The sequence below is a fragment of the Syngnathus acus genome, chromosome 1, assembly GCF_901709675.1.
Source record: "Syngnathus acus chromosome 1, fSynAcu1.2, whole genome shotgun sequence".
Lineage (NCBI taxonomy): Eukaryota > Metazoa > Chordata > Actinopteri > Syngnathiformes > Syngnathidae > Syngnathus > Syngnathus acus.
Genome location: NC_051087.1, coordinates 15,860,161 through 15,883,009, shown reverse-complemented (window position 1 = coordinate 15,883,009; position 22,849 = coordinate 15,860,161). Strand labels below are relative to the sequence as shown.

Here is a 22,849-nt window from a genome sequence, read left to right as displayed (position 1 = left end):
CTATTAATTCAGTTTATTATTTATATTATTTATTTATACATTACCTACTCACTTATTTATGCAGTTTATGGTGTAAAATAATGAAAAAATGCTTTAAAAAAAGCGGGGTTTTTTTTTGGCTTGGAACGGATTAATTTTTTTTCCCATTATTTGTGATGGGAAAACATGATTCGGAAGTTGAACGATTCACTTCTCGAACAGACTTCTGGAACGGATTGTGGTCGAAAACCGAGGCTCCACTGAATAGGAAATGGTGATTGTGCAACTTTGTAATAGGGTTGTCACGATACCAGAATTTCAGTAGTAGGCACAAATACCTGTGATTTTCCACGATTCTTGATACTAAATTGGTACCACGGTAAAAAACAATCCACTTTTAAAATCCATCCATCCATCCATCTTCTTCCGCTTATCCGGGGTCGGGTCGCGGGGGCAGCAGCTTCAGGAGGGACTCCCAGACTTCCCTCTCCCCAGCCACTTCATCTAGCTCATCCCGGGGGATCCCAAGGCGTTCCCAGGCCAGCTGAGAGACATAGTCTCTCCAGCGCGTCCTGGGTCGTCCCCGGGGTCTCCTACCGGTGGGACATGCCCGGAACACCTCCCCAGGGAGGCGTCCAGGAGGCATCCTGATGAGATGCCCGAGCCACCTCATCTGGCTCCTCTCAACGTGGAGGAGTAGCGACTCTACTCCGAGTCTCTCCCGGATGACCGAACTTCTCACCCTATCTCTAAGGGAGAGCCCGGACATCCTGCGGAGAAAACTCATTTCGGCCGCTTGTATCTGGGATCTCGTTCTTTCGGTCACTACCCATAGCTCGTGACCATAGGTGAGGGTAGGAGCGTAAATCGACCGGTAAATTGAGAGCTTTGCCTTTTGGCTCAGCTCTCTCTTTACCACGACGGACCGGTACAGAGTCCGCATTACTGCCGACGCTGCTCCATCCTCCCCTCACTCGTGAACAAGACCCCAAGATACTTAAACTCCTCCACTTGGGGCAGGATCTCATCCCCGATCCGGAGAGGGCATTCCACCCTTTTCCGATCGAGGACCATGGCCTCGGATTTGGAGGTGCTGACCCTCATCCCGACCGCTTCACACTCGGCTGCGAACCGCTCCAGTGAGAGCTGGAGATCACGGCCTGAAGAAGCCAACAGCACCACGTCGTCTGCAAAAAGCAGAGACGCGATGCTGAGGTACCCAAACCGGACACCCTCAACGCCTAGAAATTCTGTCCATAAAAATTATGAACAGAATCGGTGACAAAGGGCAGCCTTGGCGGAGTCCAACCCTCACTGGGAACGAATCCGACTTACTGCCGGAAATGCGGACCAAACTCTGGCATCGGTGATACAGGAACCGAACCGCTCATTAAAATCAGTTTTTTTAAAAACTGCTTAAACCGTATAGTAAACGTTATACATTATAAAGGAGCAACAGTGACATGGAGCCTTTAAGTCACACATCTATAAAAACAAGCAAGACTGATATATAGCCAAGAAGGCTTGCGCACACCCCTCAACATGTGCCCAAACGTAATTTTGCATAGTTGAGCATTTGTCTGCGCACTTTGTCAATGTGTTTGCCATTTGGTGTGGAAAACTCTCGAGCATTTTTTGCACGTTGGCTTGTTCGATTCTATAATTGCTCTGGTTGCATCCGCCTCGAATGCAAAATATTTCCACACACGACTCTTTGATCGACTTGGCTTCTCAACAAGCCGGCGTGTTGGACTTCCACTCCCACTTGCTGAAGCCATTGTTACGAATGAGCGAAAATCTTCTTCAGCGCCGCTGACTGCTGCTCCGTGCTGCTCGCATGCGTATACTGCCCCCTTCAGTTCCGGCAAAAAACGACAGTTCCCCGAGTGAAAAGTCAAACATTCGGTTCAGACGGTACCACAAAAAAGTAGATAGACGTATTTTTTGCGTGTTGGTACCGGAAGTATCGGTTCTTGCGACAATCCTACTTTGTAGTCATTGGCATGTTTCAACAATTTTTTATAAAAAAGAAAAAATAATAATTTCCACAGTTTGGCTCCTCTTCTTCTTCTTCCACCCATATCTTGTCATTGTTAGGCAAAACATTTTCCTCTATCCAGAACATTCTGTAATAATCCAAAGCTGGCGTCTAGCATTAGGCGACATACGACGTCACATCAAGCATTAATCAAAACATAAGATATAATGTGCATAGAAAAAAGTGCTGAACATTCTTAGACGCCTTTGGCAGTGTCCGTGATTTAGAAAAACATCAGGGATGCATTAAACAGTTCATTAAGGGTCATTAAGGTATTCAGGCAATTTACCAAAAAACATTTATTTCAAAGTGCACAGAAATACATATCAGATCATAAAGTAATAAAAACCTTTGTCATTACCACATATCAATAATGTCTATGTCTCCTTTATTGATTTAGTGTGTAGGTATAATTATATGCTTATAATGCTTCTTTTATTGATTTTATATGTGAATATATACTTGTCTGCTTATGTACTTTATTCAATGAGGTTTGAGCATATCTGTTTTTGTAGCTAGGCAGCACTTTGTTTTTTGACCCCATTTCTTCAAGTTCTAAAACTGTAACAGTACCAAAGCAAGTGGAGTATGGGCCATAATTGCTGTGAAATCAAAATGTCAGTGATTCAACTCATTCAAAACAAATGTTTGTGAGTCCTGTAGTCAAGAAAAACACAAACTTGGACACATCCTTTTATACAATGGAAAAAATATGTTCACAGTTTGACAGGACAGTCTGAGAGATCAAAATGGAATAATTGGGGCAAGATCCCGTTTCAAAGCATACTTTGAGGTCAGCTTCCATAATACATAATTTTTTTTCCATTTTGTCTCATAGTTGAAGTGTACCTATGATGAAAATTACGGCCATCTCTCATCTTGTAAGTGGGAGAACTTGCACAATTGGTGACTGACGAAATATTTTTTTGCCCCACTGTAAGTGAAATGGCCAGGAACTTAACAATATTCCTCCTTTGCCATAGTTGGGGAATGTCTTTGGATTAAAAAAAAAAGATGAATAATTTTTCAACTTAAAACATGTAGACTTGTAGGTGGAACTCAATTTAATTTTCAATTAAAAATGTGAAAACAATATCTATAAAACTCTTCTTGTTACCTAGATTGCAAAAGCAAGTAATCTGTATCTTGTGAAAAAACAAAAACAAAGATACAGGGCTCAAAAAGTATATACATAACAAATGCAACACTTTCTCTTCCATGTTCTGGCTTTTTGGCCGGCCTTGATCAGAAATTTGGATAGTCACTTTGTTGAGTTGTCCAGCGCTGTTGGGAGGTTTATGGAATTAAAATCAATGGTAATCTTGGTCCTCTTCGGCTTGAATTGCCTAACAAGAAGACAGGAGGATGTAAATATATAGATTTACACAAAAACAAACAAATGTCTAGAATTACTAGCCTAACTGTAGCACTGTTTTCTTTAAAGAAACAACATCTTAAAATATGACTTCTATAAAAGACCAAAAATGCCGCCCAGTTAAAAAAAGTCAAAATGGCAGTCTTCCTGTTAGCATAAGGTGAGTCTTTTTTTTGTAGGTCTTGAACTGTTACATAAATCACACAATTTTCACAGATCTAGGTGAAACATAGAACCAGGAATGCCTCATTAACAATTTGTAGAGGCACAGTAGAGCCAATTTCTGAAACCCGCACAAGAAATCGCTGAAATATTGATTATGCCAGGTGCGATGTGTGTGCCAAGTTTCACGAGTTTTCGCCGAGGTCCAGACCCTCAAAAACACCATGATTATTCTTTGTAAAGAGCACATTGTCACAAAATAACATTTTCAATGACTTTTCAGCCTTAACATGTTAACTAGATGAAACACCCAAAATTTGATAAAATATCTTAGAGTTCATTCAAATATGACCTCTGTAAATATGCAAAAATGGGCAAAAATTGTACTTTCAAATACTCATAACTCACTCCCTGTACATGTTGGGTTATAGGTATGAACGCCTTTTTTGTACATATGAACATGCCCCATGTGCCTCCCAGTTTTAGTAGCCACCGGTGGCAGTTAAAGCACCACTATGTCTCTACGTGCATTAGTTTACTACTATGAAGACCATCTCTCAACCGTAAACGGGGGGTTGGTGTTATGGGGAAAATGTTTTACAAGTTGGGACCACCAAAGCTCTATATAAAGTCACACACAAGAAATGGTTACTCACTGGAACTGTACACATGCCATATTGAGTAGTCGTCTTGAGGCAGTCATCTCAGGTGTGTCATGGTATTTGTCAGAAAGATAGACCACTGCCTTAATGCCTGGACAGAAGGTCAGTGCGACAAAGTAATGATACACAACAACTAGAAAATGCAATTTCTGGAGAAATTGCGTGTGAAGGCGAAGAAACTGAATAAATTCTTAGGGAATACTGCAGAATGATGATGAAACGAGTTGAATTACTTGAGAAATGTAGAAATGAGAAGTGTAAAACAAAATTTTGGAGAATTTCGGGTGAATTTCAAAATTGAAAATTTTGAATTTTTGGTAAGTGGGAAGTTGTGGAATAGATAGGAAAATGATGAACAGTTGAAAGTTGGAATTGGTGGAAACGTGTAGAAATAAGAGGTGAGAAACAAAATTGGGGAGAATGTGGCGTGAATTTCAAAATTGAAAATGTGGAATTTTTGTCAAGTGGGTAGTTGTGGAAAAGGTAGGGAAAAGATAAACATTTGAAAGTTGGAACGGGTTGAATCGGTTAAAAAATGTAGAAATTAGAAGGGAAAACGAAATTTGGGAAAAATTGGCAGGAATTTCAAAATTGAAAATGTGGAATTTCTCGTAAGTGTGAAGTTGTGGAATAAGAAAGAAAAATATGAATAGTTTAAAGTTGCACTTCCGGTTTGATTCGGGGCACTTCCGGTTTGATTGGGGGGCACTTCCGGTTAACTTCCTGTTAAAATTGGGGCACTTCCAGTTGACTTCCTGTTCATGTTGGGGCACTTCATGTTCATTTTGGGGCCCTTCCTGTTTGTTTTGGGGCACTTTCAGTTCACTATCTGGCCCCTGGGCCTGGAGTTTGACACCTGTGGTGTAGAATAACACAAGGCCTTCGCCTTCACACGAATAAATAAATTACAAATAATCTATTTGCATGCCTTCTTAGTATACATTGATATATTAATATACTGTACAACGATTGTCAGAAAGATTCCCGGACTGGTGTCACAAGACATATTTCAAGGAATTTAGGATATTTCACGTTTACTTTTCTCTTTGAAGTAATTCTCCGCTTTTGATGTTATGGGGGGGGGGAATTCACGCTGAGCCAGCTTGGGTGAGAGGTTGCGCCAACATGGTAATGTTGTTCACAGCCAGGAACAAGCAGATGCTTAGGGAATTGTCATAATGTGGAGGTGACAAAATGTCCTGCCCCAACTCTTACCTCATCTTGTGCACTGAATCAAGCCAACACTGCAGGATCCCTAAACATGCTGTTTGGTAGCCTTGCATAAGAGGATGTCCCTCCCTCGTAGAAGAATGCAATCAACATGTCTCACTTTGACTGTTTTTTCACTCTTCTACCAGTGAGGGCTCTAGTAATTGATCTTTAGATTGTAATATTCATGATTAATTACTGGCATTGACTCTCCAGAGCAAGTCTGGTCTTATTATTACTCTCATTGCTTGACTACCCAGACATACGTATGTGGAGACCCCTTTCCGTCCTTTAAGTCATCAAACGCTGCAGGCAAGTAAAAAGACGGAAGACAAATGTGTGACTTCCTCCATCCAGACAGGAACGATCCTCGTCTCGGGTCTACAATAATCCCTCGTTTATCGCAGATAATTGGTTCCACGACCACCCGTGATAGGTGAAAATCCGCAATGTTGAGAAAATATATTGTTACAATATCCACAAAATATGAAACTTTATTGTATTTTTGAACACTGTATTGTATTTGTACTTTTAAATGCTTTTTGGTATTTTTGAACACTTTTGTGAACTTTTTAAAGTCAAACAGATTTTCAGAAACATTCTTATTTAAAAAATAAACAAGAGTAAATATATTGTTACAATATCCACACAAGACTTTTATTAACCTTCATTGTAGTTTTATACACTTTATTGTTTATTAAACACTTTTTTGTATTTTTAAATACTTGTAAAAATGTTTAAGTCAATTGACTTTCAGAAACATTCTTATTTAATTAAACAAATAAGAAAATAAATAAGAGTACCGTAATTTTCGGACTATAAATCGCAGTTTTTTTTATAGTTTGGGTGGGGACTATATACTAGACTTATACTGAGGAGCGACTTATATGTGAATTTCTTCAAAAATTAAAAAAAAAAAAAAAAAAAAGTGAAACTGCGATAAACGAACCGCGATGTAGCAAGGGATTACTGTAATTTGAATTTCAAGTGACGTCAGCAGCGCGGCGTGGCGCGGCAGTTTACAAAAAGGACAAAGATTGATCACAGGACGACGAAGATGACAAGGGCCCCACGTACTACCGGCATCATTAGCGGCTTTGTTTGTAAGTGACACGGAGGACGAAGAGTTTGAAGGATTTAATGATTTGGAGTGACACAGAAGGTTTGAAAAACTATTATGGCTTTTACGCACGCCCGGTCCTACTCTACGGAGCTCTCTTTAACCTCCGTGGATGGAAGTCTGGGGCCGGCGCGCGGCCGGGTGGCTGTCCGGGGACGGTGGATGGGGCTCGGACATGGCTTTTACGTACGCCCGGTCCCACTCTACGGAGCTCTCTTTAACCTCCGTGGATGGAAGTCTGGGGCCGGCGCACGGCCGGGTGGCTGTCCGGGGATGGTGGATGGGGCTCGGACATGGCTTCTACGCACGCCCAGTCCTATTCTATGGAGCTCTCTTCCACCTCCGTGGCTGGAAGTGCCACCTCCGGGGATGGAAGTCCACGCCGCCACACGCCTGGAAGTCGACACCGGTGCTTGGGGCCGTGTGGTGGTGAACTATTTATGTTATAGTTATTTGATATATTTTATTTTTCGTGTAGCAACTTGTATATGTTTTTATCGTTACAGTTCAGTAGTTGTTAGCTCGTTGAACTCTTGTTTTGTTAAATAAAGAGCCGTTTACCAAACCCACGTCTTTCCTTGTACTTTGTTAACGCTACAATATAGTTATATACTAGATCTGTGGAATAACGACAAGGCTGACGTCAGAGCGCACGCGCGGCGTTGTTGACAAAGGACGAGGAATTTGATCAATGGATTTCATGATTTAAAGTGACACAGATGGTTTGATAATAGTATTGCTTATACAATAGTTATTTGATATATAATGTATATATCGTTATATGGGCCTGTGGAATATTTTGAAGTGCAAGCGCCGTCAGCGGCGCGCACCCATTGTTGACAAAGGATGATCGATGGATTTAATGAATTGGAGTGACACAGATGGTTTTATAAACGTGTTATTTATGTAATAGTTTTTTGAATAACTCTGAATGTTACGTCAGGCCCGTTCTCAGCTCTTCGTTTGTGTTTATGTCACGTTAGCATACCTATCGTTTAGCCTGTTGTTGCTCGTTCATGTCTGTTCTTGGTGTTGGATTTTGTCGAATAAATTTCCCCCAAAATGCGACTTATACTCCGGAGCGACTTATATATGTTTTTTTTCACGTTATTGTGCATTTTATAGCTAATGCGACCTATATTCCGGAGCGACTTTTAGTCCGAAAAATACGGTAAATAGTCCCTAACCCTTTAGTAATGACATAACAAAAATAAATGTTTTTTTTTTTTATGGCTGGGACAGATAAATTGCATTTCTATTCATTTCAATAGGGAATGTCGTTTGAATGATGGTCATGGAACAAATTAAACTCATATCTCAAGGTACTGTACAACTATGTTATTAGACATGCAAAGAGCATTTTTAATACTGTTGTTACACTATTTAACTATGGGAGTAAAAATAGTTCTCAGTGCAGTTTCATAAAGCCAGTAACCATTACTTAACCCCCCCCCCCTTCCCCCCAAATAAATCAGCATTTTTCTTAGCATTTCAACTTAAATCCATCACTAACAAAAGAAAATCATCATCAATCAGCCAATAGAAATTACACCATTACCAACCTGCTTGGATGATGAGTTTAGCACATTCATTACAGGGGAACAGTGCAACATAGATGGTACAGCCCTTCACATCAGCACTGTTCTTGTTCATGATGGCATTGAGCTCTGCATGGCACACTGTGGGACACAACCCGGTGATTAATATAATGCACCTGTGTATGTTCTGAGTCTGGCTGATTAACAAGAAGCACTTTTGAGTTTGTCTTCAATGTTGAATTGGTGCTGTATGTGACTATGATGTAATTTTAAATATAAGAGGTTTTTTTTTCAAAACAGTGAAAAAAAAAGGCTGACAGATAAGGTTGCATACATTTGTCAAAGCAGCATAAAATGACAATAATTTAAATGAACAATACACTACTAGAGTGAACTATTACGCCTTTTTGGATGGTGAACCTCAAACCACTATGAGCCATGTTGTGCAGACCCAGCTTAAAGTGCGATCATGCTGTTTGTGTTTAGTAATATAATATAAAACTAACTCAAAAACCCATGGCTTCTTTTCAAAAACGCTTTACAAAAAACATTCCTTTCTCCATGCCATGTCATATCCCTGGGAATTTGACAAGTTGAGTCCCGGTTAAAAGCTTGTTTCGCCGTGTCATCTTGCTTCTTTTTTTGTGGGCACGGATACGGAAAACTAAACTTTGTTTGTTGTTTGCCACGGCTCAGGTGCTGAGACATTGTTGGTGCAGTGTGCTTATCAATATTATGTTAGTAGCAATGCCGATACATTGCTAGCCTCACTGCAATGTGGAATATACTATAAATGATGCTATTGGATTGAAAGCCATATTGTGATGACAATCGTCAATCATATGCATCACTGGCCCCATTTAGAAATGTGGGATTATTTGATTCGCAAACGGACATTTTCATTTCAAAATGACAGCTTTTGAGACAATTTCCACAAGGAGAGTTTTATCAAACAAATCAGCTCTTCACCTGAGTAGCGAGCTTGGGAAATATTTATCTCGCCAAATTCATTTTCAAATCGTCATTGGCAACGTAGCAAATGCCGTGCGATCCCTGCTCCAGCTAGCACCCTTACGTCATTGTGACATAGGCCATGCAATGGACTATAGTACAGAGTGTACACTCATGAGTGAGCACTTGGAATAAAGTCATGTAATAATTGATGCTGTTATGACAAGTCAATTTTTGTTCAAGTAACACATTACCATAGGGATATTTAGTGTCCAGACGATCAGCCGCCGACCGAGCCCAAGGCAGCTGATCATCATCACAGCCGTTAGGCATTCCATTGTAGCCAATGCCAACAATCTTATTCTCCTGGTTCACTATACAGGCCCCCACCTGTAATTACAAAAATAACTAGGGCTGTCATTAATGAACCTTTATGGAGCCGATTATCCTATGGATCATTCGAGAAATTGAACACTACACCAATTTCCAATATAATAATAAATTTTGGTTTTCAAGGGTCTGGTGCCTCTTTTTTCCCATGAATACCTGCTCCAGATGACGTAAGGAATTACAGTCGGTTTTCGATCACAATCCGTTCCAGAAAGCAGTTCGAGAAGCGAATCGTTCGAATTCCGAATCTATTTGTCCCATTACAAATAATGGGAAAAAATTTAATCCGTTCCAAGACTAAAAAAAACCCTGCATTTTTTAAGCATTTTTTCATTTGCGCATTTTTGTCCGATCGCGCAACTGCAGCGCAACACCAAACGTGCAACCGTAGCGCGCCGCCGACTGCGCATCTGCACCGTGCTGGTCGCATTATTGTGACAGAGCCATCGTTGAAATTTAGAAAATATTTTTAAAGTCCTGATGTTCTTTCCAAAATTTAAGTGGACCTCAGTGCGCAGGGAGCTTAATTTGGTCCGATCGCGCAACCACAGCGCGCCGGGCGCTCACTGTTGCATTGCTTTAAGAGCGTCTTTGAGTTTTAGGATGGCTTAACTGCTCCCACTTGCTTTCTTTGGAGGCATGATTAGGGGTTCCTCAAAGTAACGAAAATACAATAACAACGGAGTCAGTCGGCATCCGGGCTGCGCGGTCGGGTTTTCTCGGGTCCTCTCGGCTCATCTCGCGAGGTTTGACCTCCGAAATTTGTTCGAGAACCGAAGCAAAAAACTTTAGATTTTTTTGTTCGAATCCCGATTTGTTCGAGAACCGGGACGTGCGAAAACCGAGTTTTGACTGTATTTAAAAAAAAAAAAAAAAAAGCCCGCGCAACGACGGTCATGCTCGCCTGGTCCTTATTCATATTTCTTCACCATTGCCCACGTTACAAAGGCAAGCTATGCCAATATGACAAGAACAAATTAATGCACACAAGACAACTGAATTAAAATCTTAACATGTTTTATGAGGTGAGATTTGTGTCAAAATTATTTACACAAATACATCCACAATTTTGTTTTTCCAGATCCACAGATATATTCGTGATTTCCACGTTTTTCAGATTCACAAATACGTTCGTGATTTTCACGTGTTTTTCGGATCCAAAAATATATTTGTGACTTTAATGATCTCATCCATCCCTAATCTGTACGGGTTAATCCATCAATATAGTTTTAAAGTTAAAAGGTTGGTGCAACCATGCCATTTTACTCATTTTTATAGCTGTATAAAAACTTACAATCTTTGTGACGGTTTTTCTTTGGAACCAACTTGTTGGAACGCTTGCGCACGCACACGCATTATATATTAATAGAACTTCATTTGCCTGTGCATGTTAACTAAAACCTCCCTGGGGAGGTGTTCCGAGCATGTCCCACCGGTAGGAGACCCCGAGGACGACCCAGGACGCGCTGGAGAGACCATGTCTCTCACCTGGCCTGGGAACGCCTTGGGATCCCCCGGGATGAGCTAGATGAAGTGGCTGGGGAGAGGGAAGTCTGGGAGTCCCTCCTGAAGCTGCTGCCCCCGCGACCCGACCCCGGATAAGCGGAAGAAGATGGATGGATGGATGTTAACTAAAGCCTGAAATGTCAGGCAGAGGATTATGGGTTAAGGCTTAAACTTAAACCTTAACCAGCCCTTCCAACAAAAACTGAATCGTTTTAAGTTTGGACACAATACACACTTGTGAGTTCGGGTCTTTGCTTCTCTGAGCTGACAAGAATGCCACAGCCATGAAGTACTCGGGCCATTCCAGGTAGTCTTCCCTCTTCTTGGTTGTGCAGCTGTAGAGATCAGTCCATTGACAAGATTCGGCCTTAAAAGGTTTGCAAACATGGTAATCGTGCCTCCAAGAAAAAGCGTGTCTTTTGTCAACTGACGGGGAGCCCCATTTTATGCGTGAATTGTTTCCGGTGTTGTGCTTGATTTGGTTCCCCCGTGAGATTTTGTTCCCCCTGCCGCGGGAGCGCGCACGCCTTGTTTGGAAAGCGAAAAACCGATGTCGTACGGCGTCAGCACTATGTTGTTTTCAATAAAAACATGAAGAACTCACGTTTGCGTCAGTCAATTTTAATTTTTAGAAAGGATTATTCTCATTTGATGTCTTTAAATTCCTCCGCGTTCTGCCATTGAAGCGGGGTGCATTCAAAGACCAGTCGTACAGACGGAACACTCATTCACTTCACCAAAAAGCAACAATATAATTACGTGAGCTCTTTGCATAAACCTCGATGCAAAGAAACTCCTCTTTTTGGGTACAGGCTACAAGGAGTATATATTACAAAGGAGACTTTCTACTTAATTGTGATCATCATTCATCCATCCATCCATTTTATTACCGTAATTTTCGGACTATAAGTCGCACCGGAGTATAAGTCGCACCAGCCATAAAATGCCCAAAAAAGTGAAAAAAAACATATATATGTATATAAGTCGCTCCTGAGTATAAGTCGCCCCCCCACCCAAACTATGAAAAAAACCGCGACTTATAGTCCGAAAATTACGGTACTCAGGTATTTTCAAAGCAAATTAATATTGTTGCATTTATTAATTTGCTTTAAAATGACAGCGCAATATAATTAAAAGCTGACACTATAGCAATGTCAAACGTGTTCATTTAAGAAAAAGCCACACACGTTTTGTGATCAAATCTTTCATAACGAGAATGATTTGAGTGAATTGATTTGAATGAATAATTGAGAAGAAATTTAAGTTCTGAAGGCTCCTTTTGTCCCAAGCAAAGTGACAGATGGTGGGGAGGGGGGATAAAAATTGTAACAGGAACTCTATAAAAAATGTCAAGCCGTGAGAATTTGTGCCCCCCTCCCATTTTGAGAACGGTGTGCCCTGTGAGGATATGTTCCCCCCCATTTAAAACGGTGTATATGTAAATAAATGATTTGTGCACTGATAACTATACAATATTGGATGTTAAATAAATAAATAAACAAATAGATAATAATGTTTTCTTTCCTTTGTTGGTCAAACAATATTGTCTTGAATTCAAACTTGTCACCAAAGCACCCATTTTACCCCACCTTGTAAGTGCGCACTTCGCGTCATTTCGCCATTGTTTTCTGACAACAATACGCTGCCGCACAATGGACCCAACTATTTACCAACAAATTATTGCCTACAAAACAAAACAAGAATACCCAAATGGTATTACGAAGAAGGAGAAGTACGTATTGAGAAGAAAAGCTTATTTTTACGACGTTGAGGGTAAGATACACAACGTACATAAATCAAGCAAATTAGATCCAGAGACGCACCAAAAATTCACATTGCAGAACCTGCTAATTTCTACACTAACGTCAGAAACTTAAGTTTTAGTTTCTGTTTCAATTTGTTTGCCGTTTCAATTACAGGTTATAAACGCGTACCTCCTGTTGTTGGTGAACAAACGCAACCAAATCAGCGTGGAAAAGGTATTGACTCATTTGCAATGACAAATTTATGGAATGGAAAGAGCCAGAGACTCAAGGTGTGTCTGTATTGCCCTGTTTATTGAATTATATCTTGCAAAATTATCAATGAAGTTAAGAAGTTAAATGTCTTAATATTGTTGTCGGGCCAATTAGTGGCCCAACAACGTTATTAAGACATAACAATTTTATTAAAAAACTCAATTGGCATTAATTTTGTTCTTTACGCATTTTACTGAAATTATTGACAGACGTATTTTTTTCTTCTGTTTATTTTTAGATCAACCCGGTGGAATACAAACTTATTGGCATTGTCAATGAGCATAAGCATTGGAAGCTGGCGGTAAAGAAATGTTTTAATGCCACAAGAGGAGTAACATTACAGCAAAAAATATATAGTTATGTGCAGAATGTTTAATAATTCATGCATATGAATAATAAAACCTCATTTTTTGTGTTTAAAATATAGGCAATCATGCCAGGAGAAAAAAGGTCCTTACTAGTTGATCCTCTTGGTGAGTCTCAAATGGACATTAAAAAATGCCTGGAATCAACCCGGTAAGCACAGCTTCTAAAAGTCAGAGTACTATTGTGATATCAACATTTAACTGAAGATGTGCGCTTTCTTTTGAAAGTGGACTAGGTTTTTGTTTTTACCAATACAAATTATGTAATTGACGGATAAAACTTGAAATTTGTGATAATATGTACTGGCTCTTATATTTCAGGGCGTTCATGCGCAAGAAAGGGTGCAATGTTTCCAGGTGGACTTGTGGCACTGTCCCCCATCCCAGGCAACAAGATTCAACCTCTTGTGTTGTATTTGCTTTGAAAGTATGCATTTGATTTACAGACTAGATTTACCAAACTCATATCACTCAATTATGCAAAAACTTAATCAAACATTACTCAAAACTAAAAAAACTAATTTAAAACAAATTATTGTCTGACAGCAGAATCTTTTGTATGATATATAGGCTAAAGATGGCAAACATTTAAAGCATTCTTTATGCACTGTAAACATCTGACATTGTCTTTTTCAGTTTGCAGAACATCTTCTTTCAAATGAAGAAATAGATTTCTCAGCAAAGGCACATGATGTAAATAGGTACAGGCTGCAAATTGCCACCACACTTCTATTAGAGACTGGTAAGTAATATGCACCCAAGAGATGTTATTGCCACCCAAAGAATGGTCCTGACTGTGCTATCAATGCTATATACAACTCAGTTAAGTTTTACACAGGGAAGTACTATATCAATTCTTCTGTCTTTGTTTTCACAGATGATTTATCTAACTTGTGCTTTGTTTGTGGGGAAGCTACACATGACACAGACAACAGATGAGTAATTATTTCAGGTCTTGTTAACTAATGCATGTGATGATTAAGAAATATATTGAATTACACATTCGTTGTAAATTATTGTAAATGTGCTGCATTGTATGATCTTGCTTTTTTCTTTGTTTACCAGATTCAGTGTGACGAGTGTTGCAGGTGGTTCCATCTTGTATGTGTCGGGGAGCCTCCAACCGAAGGCTCTTTTTTGTGTACATGTACAGAAATTAAATGCTAAATATTTGAAGCTTGCTTGAAATCCATTTTGCTTTTTTTTATTAAAATTTGTATTTTTTTATTTTATTTTATTATTATTTAAAAAAATTAATTCTTTTTTTTCTTAATAAAGTTTAAAGTTATAATTTTTGATGTATGTTATATGATTAAGAAACAAAGTTGTTTGACCAAAATAAGGCCAAAGAAATTGATAAAGTGCAGTAATAATGGTATCACTGCACAAATCATCAGAAAAAAAAACAGCTGGGAGTCCAGCACTCACCGTTCTCAAAATAAGGAGGGGGAACATATCCTCAGGGGGCCGCCGTGAGGATGTGTTCCCCCCCTGTAATTTGGCCTAGGAATGACGGAACCTGTTCAAATTTGCCACACAACCTGAACAGACCCCCAGGACGACAGAAAAAAAACTGCTGTAGTCCAGCACTCACCGTTTTCAAAATAAGGGGGGGGGAACATATACTCACGGGGCAGCTGTGAGGATGTGTTCCCCCCCTGTAACTTGGGCTAGGAATGAGGGAACCTGTTCAAATTTGCCACACAACCTGAACAGACCCCCAGGAAGACAGAAAAAAAACAGCTGGAGTCCAGCACTCACCGTTTTCAAAATAAGGGGGGGGAACATATCCTCACGGGGCAACTTACATTGGCTCCCGGTCCATTTAAGATGTGACTTCAAGGTTCTTCTATTAACCTATAAATCACTGCATGGCTTAGCGCCTTCATATCTCGTCGACCTAGTTGTTCCTTATGTTCCGTCTCGTAACCTTCGTTCGCAAAACGCTACCTTTTCAGCGACACCGAGGGCCAAGAAAATGTCTGCAGGGTCTAGAGCAGTGGTCCCCAACCACCGGGCCGCGGACCGGTACCGGTCCGTGGGTCACTTTGTACCGGGCCGCCAAGCCACACAGAAAAAAAAAAAAATTTTTTAATCGACGATCAATTAATTCAGGTCAAGACGCTCGTCCCGGTCACATGACATGTTTCCCCAGTCGAGCCCGCAAAGCTAGCAAAAATGAGTAAGTATTTATTTTGAAAAATATAAAAAAATTGGCGATTCTCTCCCAATTACATCCGTCGGTTCAGGTCAAGACGCTCGTCTCGGTCACGTGACATGTCACCTCAGTTGAGCCCGCGAAGCAAGCAAAAATGAGCAAGAAACAGAGATGTTTGGAAAGCTTCTTCGGAAAGGGAAAAAAGCCCAATGAGGAGACGGAAGAAGAAGAGGCTACGACTTCTAAGAAAAGGAAAGCTGCATTTAAAAGACTGACGCGCCAAGCCCACTCTGCATAATATGTGGTGACAGGCTAGCTAACGAGGCAATGAAGCCCTCAAAACTGCTTCGGCACATGGAGACCAAGCATCCTGCATTAAAAGACAAACCTTAACCACTTCGGGTGTCATTGTCTCCGATTACGCCTAGATGGGACCGGCTCGTTTCTGAGAAACAAGCTCAGTGCTCCCACTAATAGAGGCTTTGCAGCTGACGTCATCAGCCGCGCACATTAGCTTGGCGGCCATCTTGCCGGTCAACATTTCAGTGCCGGTCAACGACTCACACACGCTTTCTTGTTACATCTGCTGCTATTTGAGCTTGAAAATGCCGGAAACCTGCTGTGCTGTTGGATGTAGCAATAGATGAGGCGATAAACCTTCTATAGATTTCCGGCAAACATCCAAAAACGCGATAAATGGATCGCGGCGATTCGTCGTGAACGATGGAAACCTACGATTTACACAAGGATATGCAATGAGCACTTCATATCAGGTATGTAAACTATTCACCCCTGATTTGTTTCACAAAATGTGAAATAATACAATATGGGATGATACAAATATGATTGTTGAAAATGCTGGGTGCATTTTTAGAAAGGCAGCAAGAGCAGCAAGGCAGGGAATGGGATGATTTCTTCAGTTCACACCCCCCCCCTCCGTTTTTATTTTTTGTTTATTTTTTCATGATGCTTCATCTGATTGGCTTGAAAATCATATTGGAATTGAACAATTAATTCTCATGAGTGAATGCATTAGGAAATTTCAAAAGAAATTATTATGAACCTTGTGAAACAATTTTTATTTAATGAAGCATTTTTGAACAAGAGGCTTTTTGTTACTTCATTTGGCACAAGGTAAAATCTACATTGATAAAGTTTTCAAGCCATTGGCACAAGGTTAAAATTTTTATTGGTTAAGTTTTCAAGCCAATCAGATGAGGCATCATGCAAAAATAAACAAAAAATAAAAATGGTAGCAACTTGAACAGACAGGTACAGTTTACTGAATGATTTCACTCTATTGAGTTTTTTAATATGTCAAGTTATGAAATGCCATTACGAAACAAACTGAACTGGGTATATCCCCTTCAACAACGTGCTTAATTATTTATGGTAGTCATTACGAATAATGTGATTGTTTAATTGTTTCAGGTGCAAAAAGCAAAGATCCACTATCCCCAGACTATGTGCCAAGTATATTTGAGCATACCCAGTCACCTCACAAACGAAAACTCAAATGTTCATTGAAGATCTTTGAGAGAAGACAAAATCTCAAGCAGCGCAAGAGAGACCGCGAGAGGGCATTGGCAGCAGCAGCAGCACTTGTCAATATTTCCCAGTCTGTCCCTCGTGAAAATGATCAACTACCCGCTGGTGAAGATGTGATGTTGCTTGGCCCCTGGACTCTTCTTCAACCGCAGATATCTGAAAAACATTTTAATAAAAATTGTTTTCACTATGATTAGATTATTTGTAACAGGTTGGAGAACAATAAATTATTTATGATATATATATTAATTACTAAGTGCGAAAAAAATACAAACCTGCTCTCTGGTAATGGAATGTAACTTTTCCAGCTCTGACCGGCATTTTAGTGCAAGTTCATCTGGGCTGAGTTTCATATTGCCAGAATCGTACAGCTGTGAGAGAGGTACAGGAAGCTTTTGCTTCACTGCCCTTGGCACAAAGTTGTCAGCATAGTCAGGGACAATGCTCAAAATTGCTGGTCTTCCACCGCATTCAGACAAAGCCTTGTAAAAGGCAGCTTTCTGCTCTTCAGTTGGTGGAGGAACATTCAGCAGTTTTCTCGCAGCACTTTCCTCAGGAGTTGAAACTTCTGACTTTCGTTTCTGGGCTGGACGGGCAAAATCGATATTGCATCCTTCAGCATATTCTATGTGCGATGCTGATGGTTTCAGCCACTGACAAGGTAGTGATGTGCATGAAGTGGCCGTCTTCATACGTATTCATGTCTCCAGGGCGAACAGGGATGCTGCTGAATGTGAACATGTTTCACCCAATCCAGCCATGCAGGTACAGTGGCAGCACAGGATCTGACCATCTTTCGCTATTGCTACCCAAGGTCTGAGGGGAGGATCATTCATCCGTTGAGAGTGTTTTACCTGAAACAGATAATATGACATACATATATTAATACAAAACATATATTATTATCAGTCCCTAATTTGGATATAATATACAAGGCTAGACCTCTTACTGTCCATTTATGCATATTTTACCTGGCATTTGGTAAATTTTCTCATGAATCATTCATTAAATTAGCTTGAAAATTTAAACCTGGTTCATTTTGAGCAAGAGACCAAAAGGAATTATCAAGCATGAATTCTAAAAAGTATTTTTGTAGAAATTGTTGCATAAGCTCTATATTGAATAGTTGGAAATTATGTAATGTTTTATTGTAGGAATTAATTTCTCAGATTTCAATATGATATTTTCCTTACCTTGGTCATGAGAAGAAATCGATTCTGTTTGGAATCTGCCATATCAGCCCATCATGCACAAAACCTGCTGTAAAATACTTGTAGGCATCCAGACTCTTGTATGCCTTAAGGTCCTTTCCAGTGTACGGAGATGGTGAATCGACGAGGTAATTATAAATATCTGGATATGAGAGATCAGGCAGGTCGGCTGTTGCAAAATGCTCAGGTGATTTTAGCATGCTTCTCGGTAAAAGGTACGGATCCGTTGTTCCAACAAGGTTCAACTTCTCTCGGTAACGTTTCTTGGATTCTTCATCCAAATGCCCAACTTCATGGGATAGCAAATCAGCCATAATTCGGATGAAATCGGTGAAAATGTAGCGCAGAAATCAAACTGAATCTGTACGAACACGTAGGAACGAGCTGACCGGTTGACCACCAAGATGGCGGCATAACACAAAATCACGTGACTGCAAAGCCTCTATTCAATGTACTGGTGAGTTTTATTTTAATGTCGTTTATACTTGTTTTTATGCCAGTCGTATCATTTTATTTCATCGTATTCATATATTTATTATAAATGTATTATTTATTTATATAAATGTATTATTTAGTTATATAAATCTATTATTTATTTATATAAAGGCCGGTCCGCGAAAATATTTCTGACACGTAACCGGTCCGTGGCGCAAAAAAGGTTGGGGATCACTGGTCTAGAGCATTTTCTATCCGGGCTCCAGAGCTTTGGAATGCCCTACCAATGGATATTAGGACTGCTACCTCAGTAGAAACATTTAAGACACGTTTAAAGACACATTTCTATGACATGGCCTTTAACTAACCTGTAGTGGCCGATTCGGCCGGAGTTTGTTTTCTCACTCAAATCATTCTTGTTATGAAAGATTTGATCACAAAACGTGTGTGGCTTTTTCTTAAATGAACACGTTTGACATTGCTATAGTGTCAGCTTTTAATTACCGTTTTTTTCCCATGTATAATGCGCCCCCATGTATAATACGCACCCTAAAAATGGCATGTTGATGCTGGAAAAAAGCCTGTACCCATGTATAATACGCACCCAAATTTGTTTTTCTTCTTTTTTTTTTTTTTAAGTCCCAATGATCGTCACACACGCATCTGGGTGTGGTGAAATTTGTCCTCTGCATTTGACCCATCCCCGTGTGATTTTGATCCATCCCCTGGGGGAGAGGGGAGCAGTGAGCAGCAGCGGCGCCGCGCTCGGGAATCATTTGGTGATCTAACCCCCCAATTCCAACCCTTAATGCTGAGTGCCAAGCAAGGAGGCAATGGGTCCCATTTTTATAGTCTTTGGTATGACCCGGCCGGGTTACTTAAGTCCGTAAACGTAAAATTATTTCAGAAAAAAGATCATCTTTGGGAACAACCGGATGTTATTCTGCCGGTCAGTATCACTGCGTATGCAGGAGCAAACTCGATAGCGAAGAAATATGTGAGACTCAACGGGATCACCAATATTTGAGTGATGTTCCAGTTATTTATCACAATTATTTATTATTATAATAATAATATATATAATATATATAATAATTATTTATTTATTATTCACAATTGTCATGGTGATCTTTCTGGTGATTTCTTAACTAGGCTGGATGTATTTTTTTTGTTGGCGTTGATTTCTCCGACTGCCCATAAAGGCACCACCGCGATCAGTTAGGTTAGGTTAAAATGAAAAGAGAGGAAAGTGACGTGCGGACATGTGAAAAAGGCGGCTCTGTATGGGAGAGAAGTTGAAGAGGAATAAAAACACCCTTGGAAACCAAAACTTGCCCCTCGTCGTGACTCGGAGCCGCAACAAATGTTTCGGATTTGTGTAGGGTACATTGTGACAGCAAACGAGCAGGTGATCGAGCAAGCGTCTGATACGAGAGCATTGTGTTCGTATGGAGCGTGTTTGAAGTGAACAGCAGAGAAGAAAGGAACAAGGCAAAGTGTTGTGAAATAAAATATTACCTGTATTATTTTAGGTAGAGAACTGAACTCTCGCTCTTTATATAGCTGACGTGTCAAAAAATAAAATTAAATTAAAAAATAAATAAAATTTGTACCCATGTATAATGCGCACCCCAGATTTTAGGACAATAAATTAGTTAAATTTTGCGCATTATACATGGGAAAAAACGGTATATTGCGCTGTCATTTTAAAGCAAATTAATAAATGCAACAATATTAATTTGCTTTGAAAATACCTGAGTAATAAAATGGATGGATGAATGATGATCACAATTAAGTAGAAAGTCTCCTTTGTAATATATACGCCTTGTAGCATGTAACGGTACCCAAAAAGAGGAGTTTCTTTGCATCGAGGTTTATGCAAAGAGCTCACGTAATTATATTGTTGCTTTTTGGTGAAGTGAATGAGTGTTCCGTCTGTACGACTGGTCTTTGAATGCACCCCGCTTCAATGGCAGAACGCGGATGAATTTAAAGACATCAAATGAGAATAATCCTTTATAAAAGTTAAAATTGACTGACGCAAACGTGAGTTCTTCATGTTTTTATTGAAAACAACATAGTGCTGACGCCGTACGACATCGGTTTTTCGCTTTCCAAACAAGGCGTGCGCGCTCCCGCGGCAGGGGGAACAAAATCTCACGGGGGAACCAAATCAAGCACAACACCGGAGTTGTCTCTCGTCAGATAAAACACTTACCCATGGCAAATTTCTGTCTTCGGCCGCGAATTGTTTTCCATAATCGGTCAACCTGGTCCACAATACAAAACTTTACTTTCTACGCTTGGTCCGCCAATTTGTTGCTCCCTTTCTCTACTTAACATAACCCGGAAACAATGTTGTTCACCCTGGGTTTTGTTTTACAGGTAAACTAAACTAATCGGAGCCATGTGCGAAAGTTCCAAGACTAGTTGTGTGTCAAAGATTTACTATACAACCCAAAATCCTATCTAATAAAGTCCAAAGTGTAATACATACATAAAAAAATAAATTAAAATAAATTTTCTTTCTTCAAAGTTTAGTCTGGCTGCCATCATTTGGATCGATGGGTTTAATCTGCAAAGAAAAACCAAACTTTTGAGTAATCAGCTGCTAAAAGGTGTATATCTTTCTGGGACAACCTGTATATATGCCGTTGCCTGTCAGTCCTCGTGAGGAATAAACTAAAAAAACTATATCAACTTCCTCCGTTCCAACATTGCCATCTAGTGGCTAATCAAATGCCTTACCTGCTAAACTGTTAAAATACAAGCGCCTTAACAGTACATGACAAACCAAGCACTGCAGGCAATCTTAAATCTGAGACTATTTTTGTTTGGAAAAATTATACCCATTACAATCTGCAAGCAAACACTGATCTTACAATCAGGGCCAGCAAGGCATTCTCTTCTGGCCCTGCAGAAGCACTGACCTAATTTAATTCTTGTTGAGGCTCCACTGTCTCCCCCTAGTAATTAGGGTAGTTTGATTAGTAAAGTTTGGTCTCGATTTGGTGTCGTGTTCAGCCACATCCATATAATCATGCTTAAATGTGCTAAACGGTTCAGCTTTCTCCTTAAGTGTACAGTTGTTTTTAAGATGATCGGTTCATCTGCTGAGTGTTTCAGGGAGGCTTATGGCTGTCTCCGCCACCCCCCTACCCCACAGCCTCTCGTGCTGAGTAATATTAATGCTCTCCGTTTAAGAAATCTAGTTCAGGGTGTTTGTTAATTTAGGGGATATTCACCTATACACCTCGGTTCTCGACACCAATTCGTTCCAGAAGGAGCGTTGAGAAGCGAAACTTTGAGTTCCGAAGCAATTTGCCTCATTATAAATAACTGAAAACCCAACAATCTGTTCTCAGCCTGCAAATTTTTACACTAACGTTCCCTTTTTCATACCACAATTGCGGAGCGAAGATGCGCAGGGTTGAATATGCAAAACTAAATAATATAATATACACTGCTCAAAAAAATTAAAGGAACAGTTTTTTATCAAGGTATGGCATGAATTCAATTAGACTTTTCTGATAAGGGTTTGGTCAGGTACGTGGCAGAGGGGGTTGTTAATCAGTTTCAGCTGCATTGGTGTTGATGGAATTAACAACAGGTGCACTAGAGGGGCAACAACGAGATGGTCCCCAAAACAGGACTGGTTTTGCAGGTGGAGGCCATTTCAAGTTCCTCCCTCTTGATCTTTTTTAACTGTTTTTCCACAAGTGTTGGCTTTAGCTAGAGTCATTATCACGACTGGGAGCATGGGGCGATTTCTTAACCCTCCTGAAGTTGCGCAGATTGTCCAACTCCTCCAGGATGGCACATCCATGCGTGCTGTTGCAAGAAGATTTCATATGTCTCCCAGTACAATCTCCAGAGCATGGAGGAGATTCCAGGAGACAGGCAGTTACTCTAGGAGAGCTGGACAGGGCCGTAGACGGTCCTCATTCCATCAGCAGGACCGATATCTGCTGCTTTGTGCAAGGAGGAACAGGTTGAGCACTGCCCGAGCCCTACAGAATGACCTCCAGCAGGCTACTGGTGTGAATGTCTCTGCCCAAACAGTCAGAAACAGACTTCACGAGAGAGGCCTCAGGGCACGACGTCCTGTAGTGCAGTGGTCCCCAACCACCGGGCCGCGGACCGGTACCGGTCCGTGGGTCACTTGGTACCGGGCCGCCAAGCCG

The 22,849-nt window shown here is 40.3% G+C and overlaps 1 protein-coding gene and 2 long non-coding RNA genes across 5 annotated transcripts; 1 reads left to right on the top strand and 2 right to left on the bottom strand.

Annotated features, from left to right (window-relative positions):
* Positions 1-2,553: 2,553 nt before the first annotated feature.
* dctd (dCMP deaminase) lies at positions 2,554-21,163 on the bottom strand. 3 transcript variants are annotated; one of them, XM_037255060.1, is made up of 6 exons: positions 20,884-21,156; positions 11,166-11,328; positions 9,289-9,424; positions 8,108-8,224; positions 4,211-4,307; positions 2,554-3,363 (listed from the first exon to the last, which is right to left on the bottom strand). In XM_037255060.1, exons 1-6 carry the CDS (start codon positions 20,922-20,924, stop codon positions 3,279-3,281), a joined length of 639 nt encoding a protein of 212 aa, XP_037110955.1. In that variant the 5' UTR covers positions 20,925-21,156; the 3' UTR covers positions 2,554-3,278. The 3 variants fall into 3 exon arrangements, with proteins under 3 accessions (XP_037110955.1, XP_037110962.1, XP_037110972.1); XM_037255067.1 differs by having other exon boundaries at positions 11,166-11,265; positions 20,884-21,150; XM_037255077.1 differs by lacking the exon at positions 8,108-8,224 and having other exon boundaries at positions 20,884-21,163.
* Positions 13,044-14,494, top strand: LOC119124913. Its single transcript, XR_005098359.1, has 5 exons — positions 13,044-13,249; positions 13,376-13,464; positions 13,635-13,740; positions 13,950-14,055; positions 14,191-14,494. It is a non-coding gene; the product is annotated as an uncharacterized LOC119124913 (long non-coding RNA).
* Positions 17,134-18,011, bottom strand: LOC119124981. Its single transcript, XR_005098387.1, has 3 exons — positions 17,991-18,011; positions 17,295-17,873; positions 17,134-17,175 (listed from the first exon to the last, which is right to left on the bottom strand). It is a non-coding gene; the product is annotated as an uncharacterized LOC119124981 (long non-coding RNA).
* Positions 21,164-22,849: the final 1,686 nt, after the last annotated feature.